General features: G+C 43.6%; 1 protein-coding gene across 1 annotated transcript; it reads right to left on the reverse strand.

Annotated features, from left to right (window-relative positions):
• Positions 1-3,206: 3,206 nt before the first annotated feature.
• On the reverse strand, positions 3,207-5,250 carry LOC132617879 (high affinity nitrate transporter 2.4-like). The gene is made up of 3 exons (XM_060332949.1): positions 4,398-5,250; positions 4,122-4,237; positions 3,207-4,016 (listed from the first exon to the last, which is right to left on the reverse strand). Exons 1-3 carry the CDS (start codon positions 5,205-5,207, stop codon positions 3,350-3,352), a joined length of 1,593 nt encoding a protein of 530 aa, XP_060188932.1. The 5' UTR covers positions 5,208-5,250; the 3' UTR covers positions 3,207-3,349.
• Positions 5,251-16,553: the final 11,303 nt, after the last annotated feature.

Raw genomic sequence — 16,553 nt, forward strand, 5'->3', positions numbered from 1 at the left:
CTAGTTTATATCCAAGTTGGTTTGGTGTTGAATGCCTCCAATAAATAGCTAAATCGTTGCTTATGAGAACAATGATTCATGTGCTGGTCTGAGACATGATATATTGTATACATCACTTGTATGCTCCACACCAATAAATTATGATAAATTCTCCCCTCACAATTGGTTTAGGGTTAGGAACCAGATATTTCCATCTAATAGTTTTTTATGTGTGGTATATGATTAATTAATCTGCCATGATGTACAAAGATGGATTCCTCCAAAGAAGATGGGATATATGTTAGTTTTTCTAACATTAGGGGAGAGAATAAGCAGCTGAGGAATATGTTATGAATTATCATTAGTATGATGCTCATTCAAAGATAATTCAACTCAAATGCTAGAAGCATTTGCTGACCCAAAATTAATTTTTAATTTCAGCTGGAAAATGCTCTATTAAATTCATGTTCCTGAAGGACAGAGTCTACAGCATGCATGAAGCGTGATAGACTAATCGGTTCCAAACGCAATAATCATTGAAAAGAAAGAGGAGAAAATGATCAATAATCATTATAAAGAGGCAATGTGCTCTTGAAGAACCTACGACATAACACTTCATGAAACCTCATGAGAGGTTTAGGTACCTAAAAATAATGGAAGTGATGAGATCTCAATAAATTATGTCACATTGCGAACCGATACAAATGATATATCGTCGACGATATCTTTGGTACAAAATAGCGCAATATTGTAAAAGATGGTGAGGATCTAAATTCTACGTCTATTAAAGCATACTAACGTAGAAATTATTATCAAGTGAAATGACTCATCTTGGTAAGCGTAAAGCTTATTGGACCTGTTGTCTAGACACCAGAAGATGTCACATATTAAAAAGAAATAGATGTTGTCACAGCCTACATGAATTACTTGACAAAATTATATGAAAATTTCTAAAGAATTTTAAATGCCTGAAGCATATACAAGTTGTAGAAATTTGTTCATAATTTTTATATGAATTAAGTTAAGCAAGGTGAACCCGATTTTATCACCTTAATGAATATTTACTGGCTAAGGGTACAAATGAATCTATTTATCCTTACGTCTTTATGAATCAAAATCTGTCATATTGTTAGTGCAAGTTGATGACTTGAGAATTATTGAAACTCTTGAAGAGTTTTCGAAAGAAATAGATTATCTGCTGAAAGAAGTTGAAATGAGAAACTGCAGAATTTTTTGGTCCTGAAGTGCCATATCTTTATACAATTAATGCATTTATATATTTTGCTATGACTATGGGGGATTATAGTCATATGATGTTGTTCTACATGACAGTCAAATCATATAAAAATAACATCTGTTTATAAAGCAAGTCAGGAATGCACTTGTAGTGATTTCAACACTATAACTCTATCCAAAGACTGAAGATGCAGCAGCATACATAGCCCAACTAAAGAGAGGATTCATAAAAGCACAAGGCATGTTTCACCAAAGTTGTTCTTGACACAAAAGCTCCAGAAGAATGGTGATATCAACGTGCAAGAGCTTTGTTCGAGCCATAATATGACTGATTTATTGACCAAGTCTCTACCAACTGCAACTTTCGAGAAGATGGTACACAAGATTGAGATGTGAAGATTCAAGTTTTTGGATTGAAGTTTTCATCAGGGGGAGTTAATACGTGTTGTACTCTTTTTTCCTTTTAAGGTTTTTGTCCCACTAGGTTTTTCCTTGTAAGGTTTTTAATGAGGCAACCAAATAGCGTATTATTAGAAATGTGTACTCTTTTCCTTCACTAGAATTTTTCCCACTGGGTTTTTTCTAGTAAGGTTTTAACGAGGCACATTATCTATCAAATAAACATCCAAGGGGGAGTGTTATAAATATTATTTATTATTGTGGATGTCTATCTGTAGGAGAAATATTAGGATTAGTGACTTTAGGATCAAGTCACTATTCCCTATAAATATAGAGATTCTCCTTCATTGTAAATGAATCCCTTAAGAGAAATAAAGAACTCCCCTCTCTTCTCTCTTTCTCTACAATATTCTTGTTCTTGTTTTATAAGCTCATCATCTATTATTTAGCCAGCAACTACTCAACACTTAGCTAAAGGACTCTCCTCAACTATCAAGAATGAAAGATATAGCCATGTTGACTGATTTCTACTCAAAACATCCTCTACCACATTGGCCTTGCCAGCATGATACAACATAATAATGTCATAGTTCTTGAATAACTCCTACCACCTTCGTTATCTCAAATTCAGGTCTTTCTACTTGAATATACATTGTAGGCTGCGATGATATGTGAATACCATATCTAATTTAATTTAACAAGTGCTATGTAGAAAAAGAGCGCTATGTAGAGCGAGGTCATAGGAGTGACATGTCCGCTGATTATTTGGTAATATTGGTCTTTCATACCTATTTTGAACGTGCTCCTATGGACCACCTTTCTTGGTTGATCTGCGATACCACAAAAGCAGGATCAAGATTTACCGCTGCAATATGTATCACTAAACATACATGAATTCAAGCATATCGAGAATTAAAAACTGAGTACTTGAGAATAGCGTAAAGGATCCTTATGGTTAAGCTTCCATTAGAACTCCATTCTTGGAGGTGCAATTGATAATTATTTTTGGTGGCTAATTTGACCTTGGGATACAAAGACCTGGATATTAAAGGTTCTGATAATGAAAAACAAGGGGGTGCTTCCACCATAATAATAATCCAGTTGTTAAAGTTCAGGAGCAAATTTAAATCACACAAAATAGTTCAAGGGCAACTTAGACCCATTTCCTTCATAAAAAAGTATTGGAAAGCTTGTATTGTTAGTCAGTAAGGACAAATCTAGCCCATGTTAGTTATAAGGATAGATTTGACCGAAACAATTAATGAAGGGCAACTCTACACCATTTTGCGAAGTTGAAGGGCAAATTCAACCCATTTCCTCTAATTCTTTAATCAAGTGAAGGAGAAAGATTTTTCCAAACCAATGAGGGGCACTCAATTTTGAGATACCACGCTAGTTCTCCAACAATAAATTTTTCCAAAAACACCTATTACTGCACCATGGACTTTAAACATCAGCGTTCCCACGACGCATAAAACAATTTTTTTGTCGTCAACATATGGCAAAAAAAAAAAAAAAAGAAATTGATAGACAAAAGTGTTCATTCTTGTAGTGGATTTCACACAAAATCAACTGTTTTGATTTTAATAATCTCATAATATTAAATGGAAATACACATTGATTAATCATATGATAGGGTAGTGAAAGCTCCTTTTTTTGTGTTTGTGCAAACACCGAAAAACTATACGAGTAAGTTTTTCTAAAGCACCCATTCTTTCATATTGTGCTGAGAGACTTAAACATGGTTTGGCGTTCCAGTAATCGGAGTAGGTGCTGAAGTCACACGCTTTCCACGTTCCGACCGACAGTTCTCGGCGAACTTGATGCTATTTTGGTGCATACCTTTCTGCTTCTCAGCCTCAGTGTACTCAGCTGAGAAGTAGTGCTCTTCGGTACCCTTGACAGGGTCTTTTGTTGGAGGCAAGAACATGCTTCCCCATTGTGGGAAATGAACCAATGCTACGGGAAGTGTACAAGCTATGATCATGAACCCCATGTAAGTTATTCCTGTTTCTGTTGAGTATTTTGCGCTTGAGAAAAACAAGAGCTGTGTCAGTCCAGAACCAAAATTGCCTCCAGCTCCTGTCATACCTGAGATTATACCTAATGATCGTCGTGAAATGAAGGGAATAATACCAAAGCAAGCTCCCTCTGCTGCTTGAGCGGCTAAGGAGAATATGATCATCCAAAAAATTGCTAGGGGAAGCGTGTTAGCTTTTCCGAGGAGGATACAGAAAACTCCACCAAGTGTTTGTAAGATCCATAGGTTCCATAATCTGCCCCTCATTCCAAAAAGTTTGGCTGAAAAGTCTGATGACCATCCTCCGAGAGGTCTAGATAAGAGGTTAGCCATACCAAATATAGCAGCTACGATTCCAGCCATCTGAAGCTTCAAGTCAAATCTACATAAATTTTTAAACAAAGATTATTTCCCTTAATTTGGCGACGAAAATTAAGTAGTATTGTTTGTAAAGGAAAGCTCAATTAATTATGGATGCAAATCGGACCTATCAAAGAAGTACTCAGCAATCACATTATCAGTGGTCAATTCAACTCCCATAGAGTATCCATAGAGCAGGACAAATATCCATGTCCTGTAATTTGTTACAGCATACCACAATATCTGTGAAAAGATAGAGACGGAATAGTTAGCTAAACATATTCTTTCATTTAAATTGGGAATCAGATGTTGAAGACATAATTAAGTAAAATAAAAGAGTAATCAGTTTAAATATTTCGCTAAGATGGGAATACAAAATTATACGTATTAGAAATGGACTTACCTTGGAGAATTGATCTTTAGAAACACCACCTTGCTTCTGTAGGGAAGCACGATTACCATCAGGCAAGTCTTGGCCAAGAGTTAAGACCAAGATTCCCATGATGACATGACACCATCCAGGAATGAAGAATGCAATTCTCCAAGCAGTAAAGGGAGTAGCCCCTGCTCTTTGAATTAAATCATAGAGGAGAGGCATAATGAGTTGAGTAGCTCCACCACCCATGTTCCCCCATCCAGCTGCAGTTCCATTAACAAGCCCTATAATTTGGCTGTTAAACATGGTACTCATCCAATATTGACAAGACACAAATGTCGCGAGTGAGAACCCAATCATGAACCTAACAGCAACATAGCCACCAGCTGAAGATACCAAAGACATGCAAAACACAGGTGGGGCTGTTAACATTATGAGAAACGCACATCCATATCTAGGACCCAACATATCACAAATTGCACCCATTGCAAGCCTAGATAGAATACTTCCAGAAACAGAAGCAACTCCAGCATTACCAACATCCACTTTGGTCAAGTTAAGATTGTCCCTGATAATTGGAACTAAAGGGGCAGCAGCAAAAGTTGAAACAAAGCAGGTGAAGAAAGAAAACCAGGAGAGCTGAAAGGTTAGACCGTGAGGCTTGGAAAATGAATAGAACCTGAAATTCTTTGCCTTGTGTTCAGAATCAACTGGCACTTTAAAATGTGCAGTGGTATCAGTTGGCACCATTGGAGATGCCACTGAGAAAGCAAGAACTGGCTCTCTACCAGTGACTCCATGCATAGAACTCCCAGGTGATCCCTCAATATCACCCATTTTTTTCTTTACAAAAATTAAATATTTGATTAAAATGCTAAAGAAGAAGCTAAGCTGATGTTTTAACTGGAGACACTTTAGATGTGTTTATATAGACATTAAAGCGTTGACAATCTAAGTAACCCAATGGAGATTCCGAATGGTCCCAAATCTGCTTAAGGAATCCAGTTCGCCGCATCTAACCTTATCGCATATCCAAAGGGTCCTTATATTTTATATCAATATATATTAACTTGCCAGCAGACTTTATGACCCTTGGTGTTTTTATATCAATATATATTTACTTAACAGCAGACTTTATAATCCTTGGTGGTTTAATATCAATGTATATTAATTTGCCAACAGACTTTATAACACTTGGTGTTTTTAGTTGTTAGCATGATATATACTCCTAATCAATTTGTTGTGGTTCGTTAAAGATATTTTCTGAACCAGAAAAATTGACCCCAGCTGAAAGCTTTATACTCCCTGTACTTCATTTTTTATGATCGTTATTTGACAGGGCACAAAGTTTAAGAACAGAAACGCTTTCTGCACTTGCCCAAGGAAATTTAATTAAGAACTTCTAAATAAACCTCACATTGCAATGGTTATATGAGTACGTCATCAAGGGTGAAATGATATCTTAGAAATTAAGGAGTACTAAAAAGGCGGTATTCTCATTTGAACAAACTAAAAAAGAAAGAGTATCAATTTATGTGGAGGCGGTATCAATTATTCGTTCCTCTTCTATGTATAATGTACCTCCTACTATTGTACTAGATATTTTCTTGTGAAAATGACTGCCTAGGTACCATGTGTCGATCCTCGACAAATTAAGTTATCTGTACTAATTAAATTGTGCTAGTAATAAATTTTGCTTCTTTTTGACAACAAATTCAAGCTCATTCCTCGAAATATCCATCACGACAATTCCAGGAAGATTGATTAAGATCTGATCAACCGACCTCTCTAATTCCAGGGCATTTTTTTAGACTAAAGCTGTTATAGTTTGATTGTAGTTTTTCTTATTTTGTTAATCCTAATTGAAAAATAGATGTTGTATACGGTAAAAACCGGATGTGTGTTAAACCGGTAAGACCAGAGACCGAGGGAAGAGAGGGAAGGACATTATTTGGTCGGGGTTTTCCCATAGCCGAGTTGATCCGTTTCTCCGTTTGATCAAGGCCGTTAGTCAGTTAGATCAAGGCCGTTAGTCCGTTTGATCGTGGCCGTTGGTCCGGGAGATCCGTTGCGCGACTGCCACGCGTCGATAACGTCCTGCCATGTTCAACTGCCAAACGTACGGGTGTCAGACCGTACGGCCAACCTAACCCAACCTAATCCACTGCAGATTTTTTCTTTATTTTTTAGTTTCTCATATTGTATGAAGCCCATGAGGCAACGCTATAAATAAGGGTCATTGCCCACTTTTGAGGGGTTGGCCTCCTCATATCAAGAACTCTTGTAATAGCAAAAAATATATAAACTCTCTCTCTCTCCCAAATATCGGATTTTCGGTCCAAATTTATTGTGTTCATCTCTTAAATTTATTCAATCAAGTGACACTCATATTAGTAGACATATAAATCTATAGCAAACCTCTGATTATCAGTTGCTTCGCCATAGCATATTTATATATTTCTTTTTTCTATCAAATAGATTAAGGCATAACCACATATCCTATACCTCACTCACAAATTTAATTGATTATCCAAATTCAGGGTAAACAGTTTGGCGCCCACCGTGGGGCTAGGATAATAGTGGTCTTTGATCTTGATCCCTATCTTACCCGTAAAACCAAAAATATCTTCTGTTCGTCTCTGAAAAAACGGATCAGATGGCTGACAGTGGGCAATCTGGTCACGTCAACAACAACGAGATCGTGGCCGAAAATGAAGGCAGCGGACCACGAGGATTACCAAACCCCGCTGACCCTAACCCCGTTAATTCGAGGGAGGGCCTCAACCGTCAAAACATCGTGGACCAGGAGAATGCCGCCCAACCAGCCACTAACCCTTTAAATACACACAATTCAATTACTTTGTCCCGGACTCAGGGCCGGAAATAACCGGATACCCCGAATGATAATATTGACTTACGTTTAATTTTTGAAATGTTGCAGGAACAGAGAGCGGTAATTGCCGAACAGGGAGTCGCAATAGCCGGTTGCAAAACGGAAAGGATAAAACGACCTTGGAGGAGGCGAAAGGTGTTGCTGAACCCAGAAGAGATGAGGCATAGATGGTTGAGAGTGATGGGTCCAGAGCTGGTTCCTCCACCGAGGTTCTGAGAATGCTTGAAACTTTGGCAAAGCAAGTAGACTCGACCGAGAAGAGGGTAGAAACATACAACTCTCGGGTGGACCAAATCCCGGGGGCTCCGCCTTTGCTGAAAGGGACGGATTCGAAGAGGTACATCCAAAGGCCTTTTCCTCCAAGTGCAGCTCCGAAACTAATCCCGAAGAGGTTCAAAATGTCAGATATCCAGAAATATGACGGCACAACGGACCCACACGAGCACGTGACCTCGTACACCTGCGCTATAAAAGGCAATGATATGGAGGAAGACGAAATTCAATCGGTATTGCTGAAAAAGTTCGGGGAAACTCTGTCAAAAGGAGCGTTGATGTGGTACGGCCATCTGCCCGAGCATTCGATCACTTCTTTCGAAATGCTCGTCGATGCCTTGATAAAAGCTCACGCCGGTGCCAAAAAGGTGCAAGCCTGTAAGGCAGATATTTTTCGTATAGCCCAGAGAGACGATGAATTACTGCGTGAATTTGTCAACCGATTCCAAAGGGAACGAATGGAGCTCCCCCCGGTTCCGGAGGAATGGGCTGCACAAGCTTTCACGAAGGGGCTCAATGTTCGGAGCTCAACGACTTCGTTCAAATTAAAGGAAAGCTTGCTCGAATACGAGGCTGTGACATAGGCTGATGTCCATAACCGATACGAGTCGAAGATTCGGGTGGAGGATGATCAACTCGAGCTTCCCCCGGGGCCAATAAATGTGAACAAAAGTTTTGAAAGAACAAGGAAAGGTTACGAAACGGAGGCCGGATCGTCAAGGGAAAGGTATTGGCCGTACTCCCATCCGGAGAAGCCAAGCTTTAGGTCGGAGAAATCCAGGGTTGGCCCGAGCCATTTCTCCGGTCGGGGTGATAAACGGGTCGAGCGCCCATCGAACAGTCGGGGTCTCTCATTCAGGAGCGATGCCGGAAGCTCTGCCGACAACAAGGATTTGCCGAAGATATCAGAGTACAACTTCAACGTCAGCACCTCGGGCCTCGTCTCGGCTATTGGCTGTATCCTGGATGTAAAATGGCCAAGACCTCTAAGGTCGGATCCGGGCCAACGGGACCCGAGCATGGTGTGTGAATACCATGGAACCCATGGTCACAGAACCGAGGATTGTCGCCAGCTAAGAGAGGAGCTAGCCCGGTTACTGAAGAATGGTCATCTCCGAGAATTGCTGAGTGAACGAGCCAAAAGTCACTACAAGGAAAGGGAGACTCATAAAAAGGCCGACCCAGTAGAACCCCAACATATAATCAACATGATAGTTGGGGGTACCGATGCCCCTCGAGGGCCGGTGATGAAACGGGCCAGGGTTTCTGTTGTTCGCGAAAAACGCAACCGGGATTATTTACCCGAGGATTCTATCTCTTTCTGCAATGAGGATGCAGAAGGCATCATTCAACCGTATAATGATGCATTGGTAATTTCTGTACTTATCTTTAAAACTCAGGTTAAACGTATTTTGATTGACCCAGGTAGCTCGGCCAACATCATCCGGTGGAGGGTGGTCGAACAGCTAGGGCTGCTCGATCAGATCGTACCGGTAGCCCGGGTACTCAGCGGGTTCAACATGGCGAGCGAAACCACAAAGGGGGAGATCTCATTGCCGGTGAACATCAATGGCACTATCCAGCAAACGGTGTTCTATGTAATCGAAGGGGACATGAAGTATAATGCACTGCTGGGTAGACCTGGGATATATAGCGTGAGGGCCATGCCCTCAACATTACATCAGCTGCTGAAATTCCCAACCCCGGAAGGGATAAAAACCATCCGAGGTGAACAACCCGCTGCAAGGGAGATGTTCGCGGTCGAGGAGGCGATACCTCAGCCCAAAAAATCGGATCACAAGGAAGAGGATCCAACCGGAGGACCGAACGCCAAATAGCAATCAAAGCACACGAGGTTGGACCCGGAGTATGAAGAGGATGATTTCGATGTACCTAGGTCATTCGTCATGCCGGATGACTCGGATGCGACCAAGTCAAGAGTAGAGGAGCTGGAGCAGATCATCTTGTTCGAATACCTACCGGACAGAAAGGTATACCTGGGCACGGGGTTAACCTCGGAGCTCAAGAACAAGTTAATTGAATTTCTTCGAGCTAATGGAGATTGCTTCACGTGGTCCCATATAGATATGACAGGTATACCACTGGAAGTAACAACTCACAAGCTCAGCTTAAACGGGAAGTTTCCCCTGGTGAAGCAGAAAAGAAGGCCCATGGCGGAAGCAAAACACGCCTTCGTAAAATACGAGGTAACTAAGCTTTTGAAAATAGGCTCTATCCGGGAGGTAAAGTACCCAGACTGGCTAGCTAACGTGGTAGTGGTGCCGAAGAAAGGTAATAAATTTCGAATGTGTGTTGATTACAAGGATTTAAACAAAGCTTGCCCGAAGGATTCATTTCCGTTGCCTCACATCGATAGAATGATTGATGCGACGGTCGGGCCTGAGATGTTAAGTTTTCTCGATGCCTACTCCGGGTATAACCAAATTCGGATGCACCCGGAGGATCAAGAGAAAACATCCTTCATTACCCGATATGGGACTTACTGTTATAATGTCATACCTTTTGGATTAAAAAATGCCGGTGCAACTTACCAACGCCTAGTTAATGGGATGTTCGAAGAACAAATAGGGAAAACAATAGAAGTTTATATTGACGACATGGTGGTCAAGTCCCTGGAAACAGAGGACCATATAAAACATTTGCAGGAAACCTTCGACGTGCTCCGCAAGTATAACATGAAGCTCAACCCGGAAATATGTGCCTTCGGGGTCCAGTCCGGTCCGGTAAATTTTTGGGTTTCATGGTGTCAAACCGGGGGATCGAAATCAACCCCGACAAGATCAAGGCCATCGAGGATATCGAGATGGTGAATAACGTCAAAGGAGTACAGAGGCTCACCGAAAGGATAGCGGCGTTGAGTCGCTTCATATCGAGGTCCTCGGACAAGAATCATCGCTTCTTCTCCTTACTGAGGAAGAAGAACGACTTCGTTTGGACACCGGAGTGCCAAAGAGCTTTACAAGAATTAAAGAGATACTTGTCCAGCCCACTGCTGTTGCACACGCCAAAGGCGGACGAGCAGCTCTTTCTCTACCTTGCTGTCTCCGAGGTAGCGGTAAGTGGCGTTTTGGTCCGAGAAGAATCAGGTACGCAATTCCCTATCTATTATGTAAGTAGAACTTTGGGGGATGTGGAGACCCGTTATCCCCACTTGGAAAAATTGGCATTGGCATTGGTAAGTGCTTCTAGAAAGCTCAAGCCCTACTTTCAATGCCATCTGATATGTGTAGTGACTACTTACCCCCTAAAAAACATCATGCATAAACCGAAATTATTGGGTAGATTAACTAAATGGGCCGTAGAAATTAGCGGATATGATATCGAATTCAAACCGCGAACGGCCATCAAGTCCCAGATCTTGGCCGATTTTGTGGCAGATTTTACCCCGACTATGGTCCCCGAGGTCGAGAAAGAACTTCTGCTAACCTCAGAGAAAGCCTCGGGTATTTGGTCGCTACATACGGACGGGGCCTCGAACCTTAAAGGTTCCGGGCTAGGAATCGTCCTTAGAACCCCGGCCGGGGATGCTGTTCGACAATCCATTAGAACTGTTAAATTGACTAACAATGAAGCCGAGTATGAGGCTATGATTGCAGGTTTGGAGTTAGCCCGAAGTATGGGGGCTGAAATAATCGAGGCAAAGTGTGATTCGCTCTTGGTCGTAAACTAGGCAAACGGCGTCTTCGAGGTCAAGGATGAACGGATGCAGAGGTATCTGGAAAAAGTCCAAGTGATACTACACCGGTTTAAAGAATGGACCATACAGCATATACCGAGGGAGCAGAACAGCGAACCCGATGCATTGGCGAATTTGGGATCTTCGATCGAAGGAGAAGAAATCAACCCTGGGACTACGGTGCACTTGTTGAACACGACGATAGAAAACGGACATGCCGAAATAAACACAATGGGTTTAACTTGGGATTGGCGCAACAAATACATTGACTACTTGCGTGATGGGAAGTTCCCGAATGACCCAAAAAAATCACGGTCACTAAGGACCAAAGCTGCGCGTTTTTTCTTGGTAGACGACCAATTGTATCGACGATCTTTCTTCGGGCCCCTGGCCAAGTGTTTGGGTCCCGGAGAAACAGAGTATGTGATGAGGGAGGTGCACGAAGGAACATGCGGCAACCATTCCGGTACTGATGCTCTGGTCCGAAAGATTATCAAGGCCAGTTATTATTGGAACCTGATGGAGGAAGACTCAAAGAATTTTATCTGGAAATGTGACGGGTGTCAGAGACATGCTCTGATGATTCATCAGCCCGGGGAGTTACTGCATTCGGTGGTGTCACCCTGGCCATTCATGAAGTGGGGAATGAACATTGTCGGTCCGTTACCATGGGCACCAGGTAAAGCCCGTTTTATTTTGTTTATGACTGATTATTTCTCCAAATGGGTTGAAGCGCAGGACTTTGAAAGAATTAGAGAAAAGGAAGTCATTGACTTCATATGGGATCACATCATCTGTCGTTTTGGCATCCCTGCTGAGATAACTTGTGATAATGGTCCTCAGTTCGTGGGCGGCAAAGTCAACGATTTCCTCGAAGGGTTGAAGATCAAGAAAATTGTATCAACTCCATATCACCCGTGTGCGAACGGACAGGCGAAATCCACGAACAAGAAAATAATCCAAAATCTGAGGAAGAGACTTGAAGCGTCAAAACATCACTGAAGGGAAGTATTACCGGAGGTGTTGTGGGCTTACAGGACCACATCGAAAGCGAGCACGGGAGAAACTCCTTTCTCGTTGGTCTACGGGGCTGAAGCCCTTATCCCCGTAGAAGTTGGCGAACCGACTCTCTGGTTTAGATATACGACCGAGGAGTTAAACGAGGAGGCCATGGACATAAAACTCGACCTCACGGATGAACTTCGCGAAAACGTGTTGGTCCGTATTGCAGCCCAGAAACAGAGAGTGAAAAGGTACTACAATCGGAGAGCCAGTTTTCGCCATTTCCAAGCTGGGGACTTGGTGCTTCGAAAAGTTACCTTGAACACCAAGAATCCCAACGAAGGAAAACTGGGTCCGAACTAGGAAGGACCGTACAAGATAACCGAGGTAACTGATAAAGGATCGTACCAGTTGGAATCCATAGACGGGCAACGGTTGCGAAATAATTGGAACGTGACTCATCTGAAGAGACACTACGGCTAAGGTATGGACTCTCCGTGTTTTTCTATTTTGACCTCTCCTTTTTGTAGGGAGTCGTGTACCGGGTAAAGAAAAGAATCTAGATCTGAAAACACGTGTTGCACTCTTTTCCTTAGTACGGTTTTATCCCAAAATGGGTTTTCTGACAAGGTTTTTAATGAGGCAACAAGTACAACGTGTTACTCGACGAAGCTAAAGGCCAAACGTCCGGATACTCGGGGTCGCACCCTACGAGTGGGGACTTAATAGCACTCACCCGATCTTGTAGCTCGGATAAGCGCTAGGGGACTATAATACCCACTTCACAGTTTACCCCGATTAGAGGAAATCGGAGGAGCTCAACAAACAAAACCGGACCTAAATTATCAGGTTTCGATGTGAGGACCAAACGATCAGAATGAATCGTGTCCACGCGATATTTGCTACGACAAAACCAAGAACCGGACCTTCTGCATTAAGTTCTGATGTAAGGACCAAACGATCAGAATGAAACGTGTCCATTTAGTATTTGCTACGGCAAAGGCAGAAGAAAAAAGTTCATTCTCGTGTATATAAATACTTGCAATGCAAAAATTATCGAAAGTTTTAATAACGATATCTCGGATGTCTTCCTGGTAAAGCACTTTACCCCGATGATTACCGCCGTATTTCGGCACTACTTCATTCATATACCCGATACCGGGTACTACGATCGAAATTCGACAAAGGCAGCGAGGTCATAGTGATCCGAGCCAAAATAATTAATCCCACGAACAGGGACTTTTACATCAAAATTCTGCTAAGGCTGAGATTTAGGTAGCCGAAAAATACCGACCCTAAAAATGCCCGTCGTGATTAAAAGACGTCCGAATTCACAACGCATAAGATAAGTCCCACGGGCAAAAAATGCATAAAACTCCCGTACAAAATGTACCGGATAAAGAGAAAAGCCGATATTTAGGCATAGTCAGAAATAATGACTCCTTAAAACGTCCGGCAATTCGGTCGGAAGTCACAACACACATTCAAATAAAGTAAAGAATCAAGGAAAATACATGTTCTATTTATACAAAGGATTTTACATCGGAGACTCCTACAAAGGGTAAAAAATAAAAAGGCTAAGTACAGGCGATAATCTATCCGACATGGCTGGATCCGAAGGGTTCGGACACTGTCCGCTCAGAGTCGTCGGAGTCAGACCCGAGGGCACCCTTAGCCTCTTCCTCGACTCTTTTAGCCTCGAGAATCAGGGCCGGAAGATCCGTAAAGCCGCGCTCGGCTTGCTCGAGGGTGATCCGACGAGACTTCCATTTCTCATATTCAGCAGCAATAGTAGCATGAGCCTCGGCGGCCTCCACGCTCTTCAGAGCCTCTTCCAAATCGGCCTCGGCCTGAGCTAACTTTGCCGCCAGAACATCTCGAGCCTCTCCAAGGACATTTTGCATTTGGATGGCCGACAAGAGCTCGGCCTTGAGAGTGTCATTAGCATCATCTGTCTCTTCGAGCTCGACTCTTAGATCGGCACATATCTGGGCCCTCTTTTCTGCCTTCTCCTTGAACACCCTCATGCGCTCTTTGTACCGGGCATTCTCGGATTCAAGCTGCCAATGCCTCTCGACCATGCTCGTAGCATCGGACTTGACAGAGTCCAGCTCCTCCCGGAGTTGAGCGACGGTGGTTTCAAACTCACCAAGCCTTGAGGATAATTGAGTGTTGTCTCAGCTAAGGCCGATCTTGTCAGCTTCGAGACTCCGGTTATATTCGGTCATCGCGGCCAGCTCACCTTTTATCTGACGATTTTCGGCCTTTGTTGCGTCGAGCTCGGGTCGGAGGTTGGAAAGAGTAACTGCCTGATTCAACTCATCCTCCTTCACCCGTAGAAGGTGCAAAAATTTCTCTGTCTCACGGCTTTGAGCATCCAGCTGGCCCTTGAGATCGTCCACCTCTTGTTGGGCACGGACGAAAGCCTCGTTGACGAGCACCACACTCTGAAAATAAAGCAAGTTAAAAACTTGAACAAACAAGACTAAAATTCTCAGTGGGATTATGCAGAGATGGCCGATAAACTTACCCGGTTGCCCGCATGCATACCCTCGTTAATGAGGCACTACCAAGGGACCGCGTTCATCTTTCGCTTGTCCGAGTCCGAGATAAGAGGCCTCAGATAGCTTGCCACGCCCACCGGGCGAGAAAGGAAGCTGCAATCCTCGGGAACGGTGATCGTAGCCGATCTTGTCCTCCTCGACTCCACACTTGGGGGTTGGAAAGATGCGTACCAAGCTGTCCCTGGCACCAGATTCGGTGGTCCGATTAGCCGCCCTCGTGGCCCGAGGGATCGGGAGATGTCCGAATCCAGCAACTTCGCCGGTGGCGGGAGGAGTGCCCGAGAACATGTCCTCAAACTCATCCGACCTTGAAGCCGGAATTGGAGAACTTGGAACGGCCTAAGCAGCTTCAGTAAACGCATGGGTCTCCACAGTCGCAGCAGTCTCATAGTCGGGCAGCGAACCCACATTTGTGGGGACTTCGGTCTCCGAGACCGACTCAGTTCTTTGACCCGCTTCGGCAGCAGCTGCCCCCCAGGATCATCTTGTCCTTTGCAAGGGGGTTTCCTCGAAAGAAGCTTCACCTGAAATATCGATGAATTCAATCGACCTTAGAGGAGTCGGGTAAAGAATTTCTTCCGCACCTGTGGGTAATGCCGGAACCGAAGGTCTTTCCCCGGTTGAAGGAAGGGGTGAAGCGGCGATACCCTCCTCCGGAATGGCAGCCGCGGAAAGGGCCGCACTAATACTTCGAATGAGAAGCTCAGGTTCTGCCTCATCCCTCAGAGTCCTAACGACGCTCCTCGCCCGTTTCTTTTGTTTCTGCCCTTTGTCCGAGGGCCTTTTTCTCTTGGCGGCGGCAGCAAGGATACGAGAGGCACCCGCCGAATCGAACTCGGGTGCCGACGTTGCTGGTTCTGCTGCTGACTCCGGCCTTGGATCCACCGAGCCCTTAGGTAAACCTGAAAGTCGAAGATGTTACGGAAGGATAGAAGATGCAATGAATACAGATATAAACCGGGTATTACCGTGGTTCTGGGCGACCCATCGGCCACGTGACAGGTGACCCCACATCCGATTGTCGTGGGCATGTTGGCTGAGGAGAGCAGCAACCCATTCGTTGAGATCCCGGACGATCGGAGGAATCCAACCCTCGGCTAACATAAATAAGAAGAGTAGTAAGAAGGTGGATAAGCTGAAGATCAAACAAAACACAAGCAATTATTGAAAGAATTCAAACTTACGATTATTATTCCACCTTTCTGGAAAAGACATGTAGTTGTCCGGGATAATGACCGAGGTCTGCACCCGGACATATCGCTCCAACCAGCCCTGTCTCTATTTTCATCCATTTTCGAGAAAAATGGATTCTGGCTACGCTTTGCGAGTTTTATTACGCCACCCCGGAACAACCTCGGGGAATATAAGCGAATCAAGTGGGCCAGCGTAAGCTCCTTCCCGGTATTATTGGCCAACAGCCGGAGGCAGGCCACGACCCTCCAAACAATCGGACCAATCTGTGCCAAGGTTACGTTATAGGTCCGGCACATGTCTAAGATGACCGGATCAACCGAGGGGTCGAGCTTGAGAGTGAAAGGGTAAGTATAAACGTATAAAAAACCTTCCCGATGGTCAGTGACTGATTCACTTGGCCCGAGGGCAAAAACTTGAACTGAACGGGTGTTCCACCCCAAATCAGCCCGGACTAGGTCAAGTTTATCCTCGGTAATGGATGAGGGATACCGTCTCGCATCATACCCTCTGTCGGACACCGGGGAAGGTTTTTCAACCTCGAAATCTTTGTTGAAATTTAG

The sequence above is a fragment of the Lycium barbarum genome, chromosome 11, assembly GCF_019175385.1.
Source record: "Lycium barbarum isolate Lr01 chromosome 11, ASM1917538v2, whole genome shotgun sequence".
Lineage (NCBI taxonomy): Eukaryota > Viridiplantae > Streptophyta > Magnoliopsida > Solanales > Solanaceae > Lycium > Lycium barbarum.

Bases quoted from the DNA above. Each gene is read 5' to 3' on its own strand.
- LOC132617879 (XM_060332949.1), bottom strand. From the start codon at position 5,207: ATGGGTGATATTGAGGGATCACCTGGGAGTTCTATGCATGGAGTCACT. The intron at 4,238-4,397 runs GTAAGTCCATTT...ATCTTTTCACAG, and splicing joins CTAAAGATCAATTCTCCAAG to ATATTGTGGTATGCTGTAAC. The intron at 4,017-4,121 runs GTCCGATTTGCA...AAATTTATGTAG, and splicing joins GCTGAGTACTTCTTTGATAG to ATTTGACTTGAAGCTTCAGA.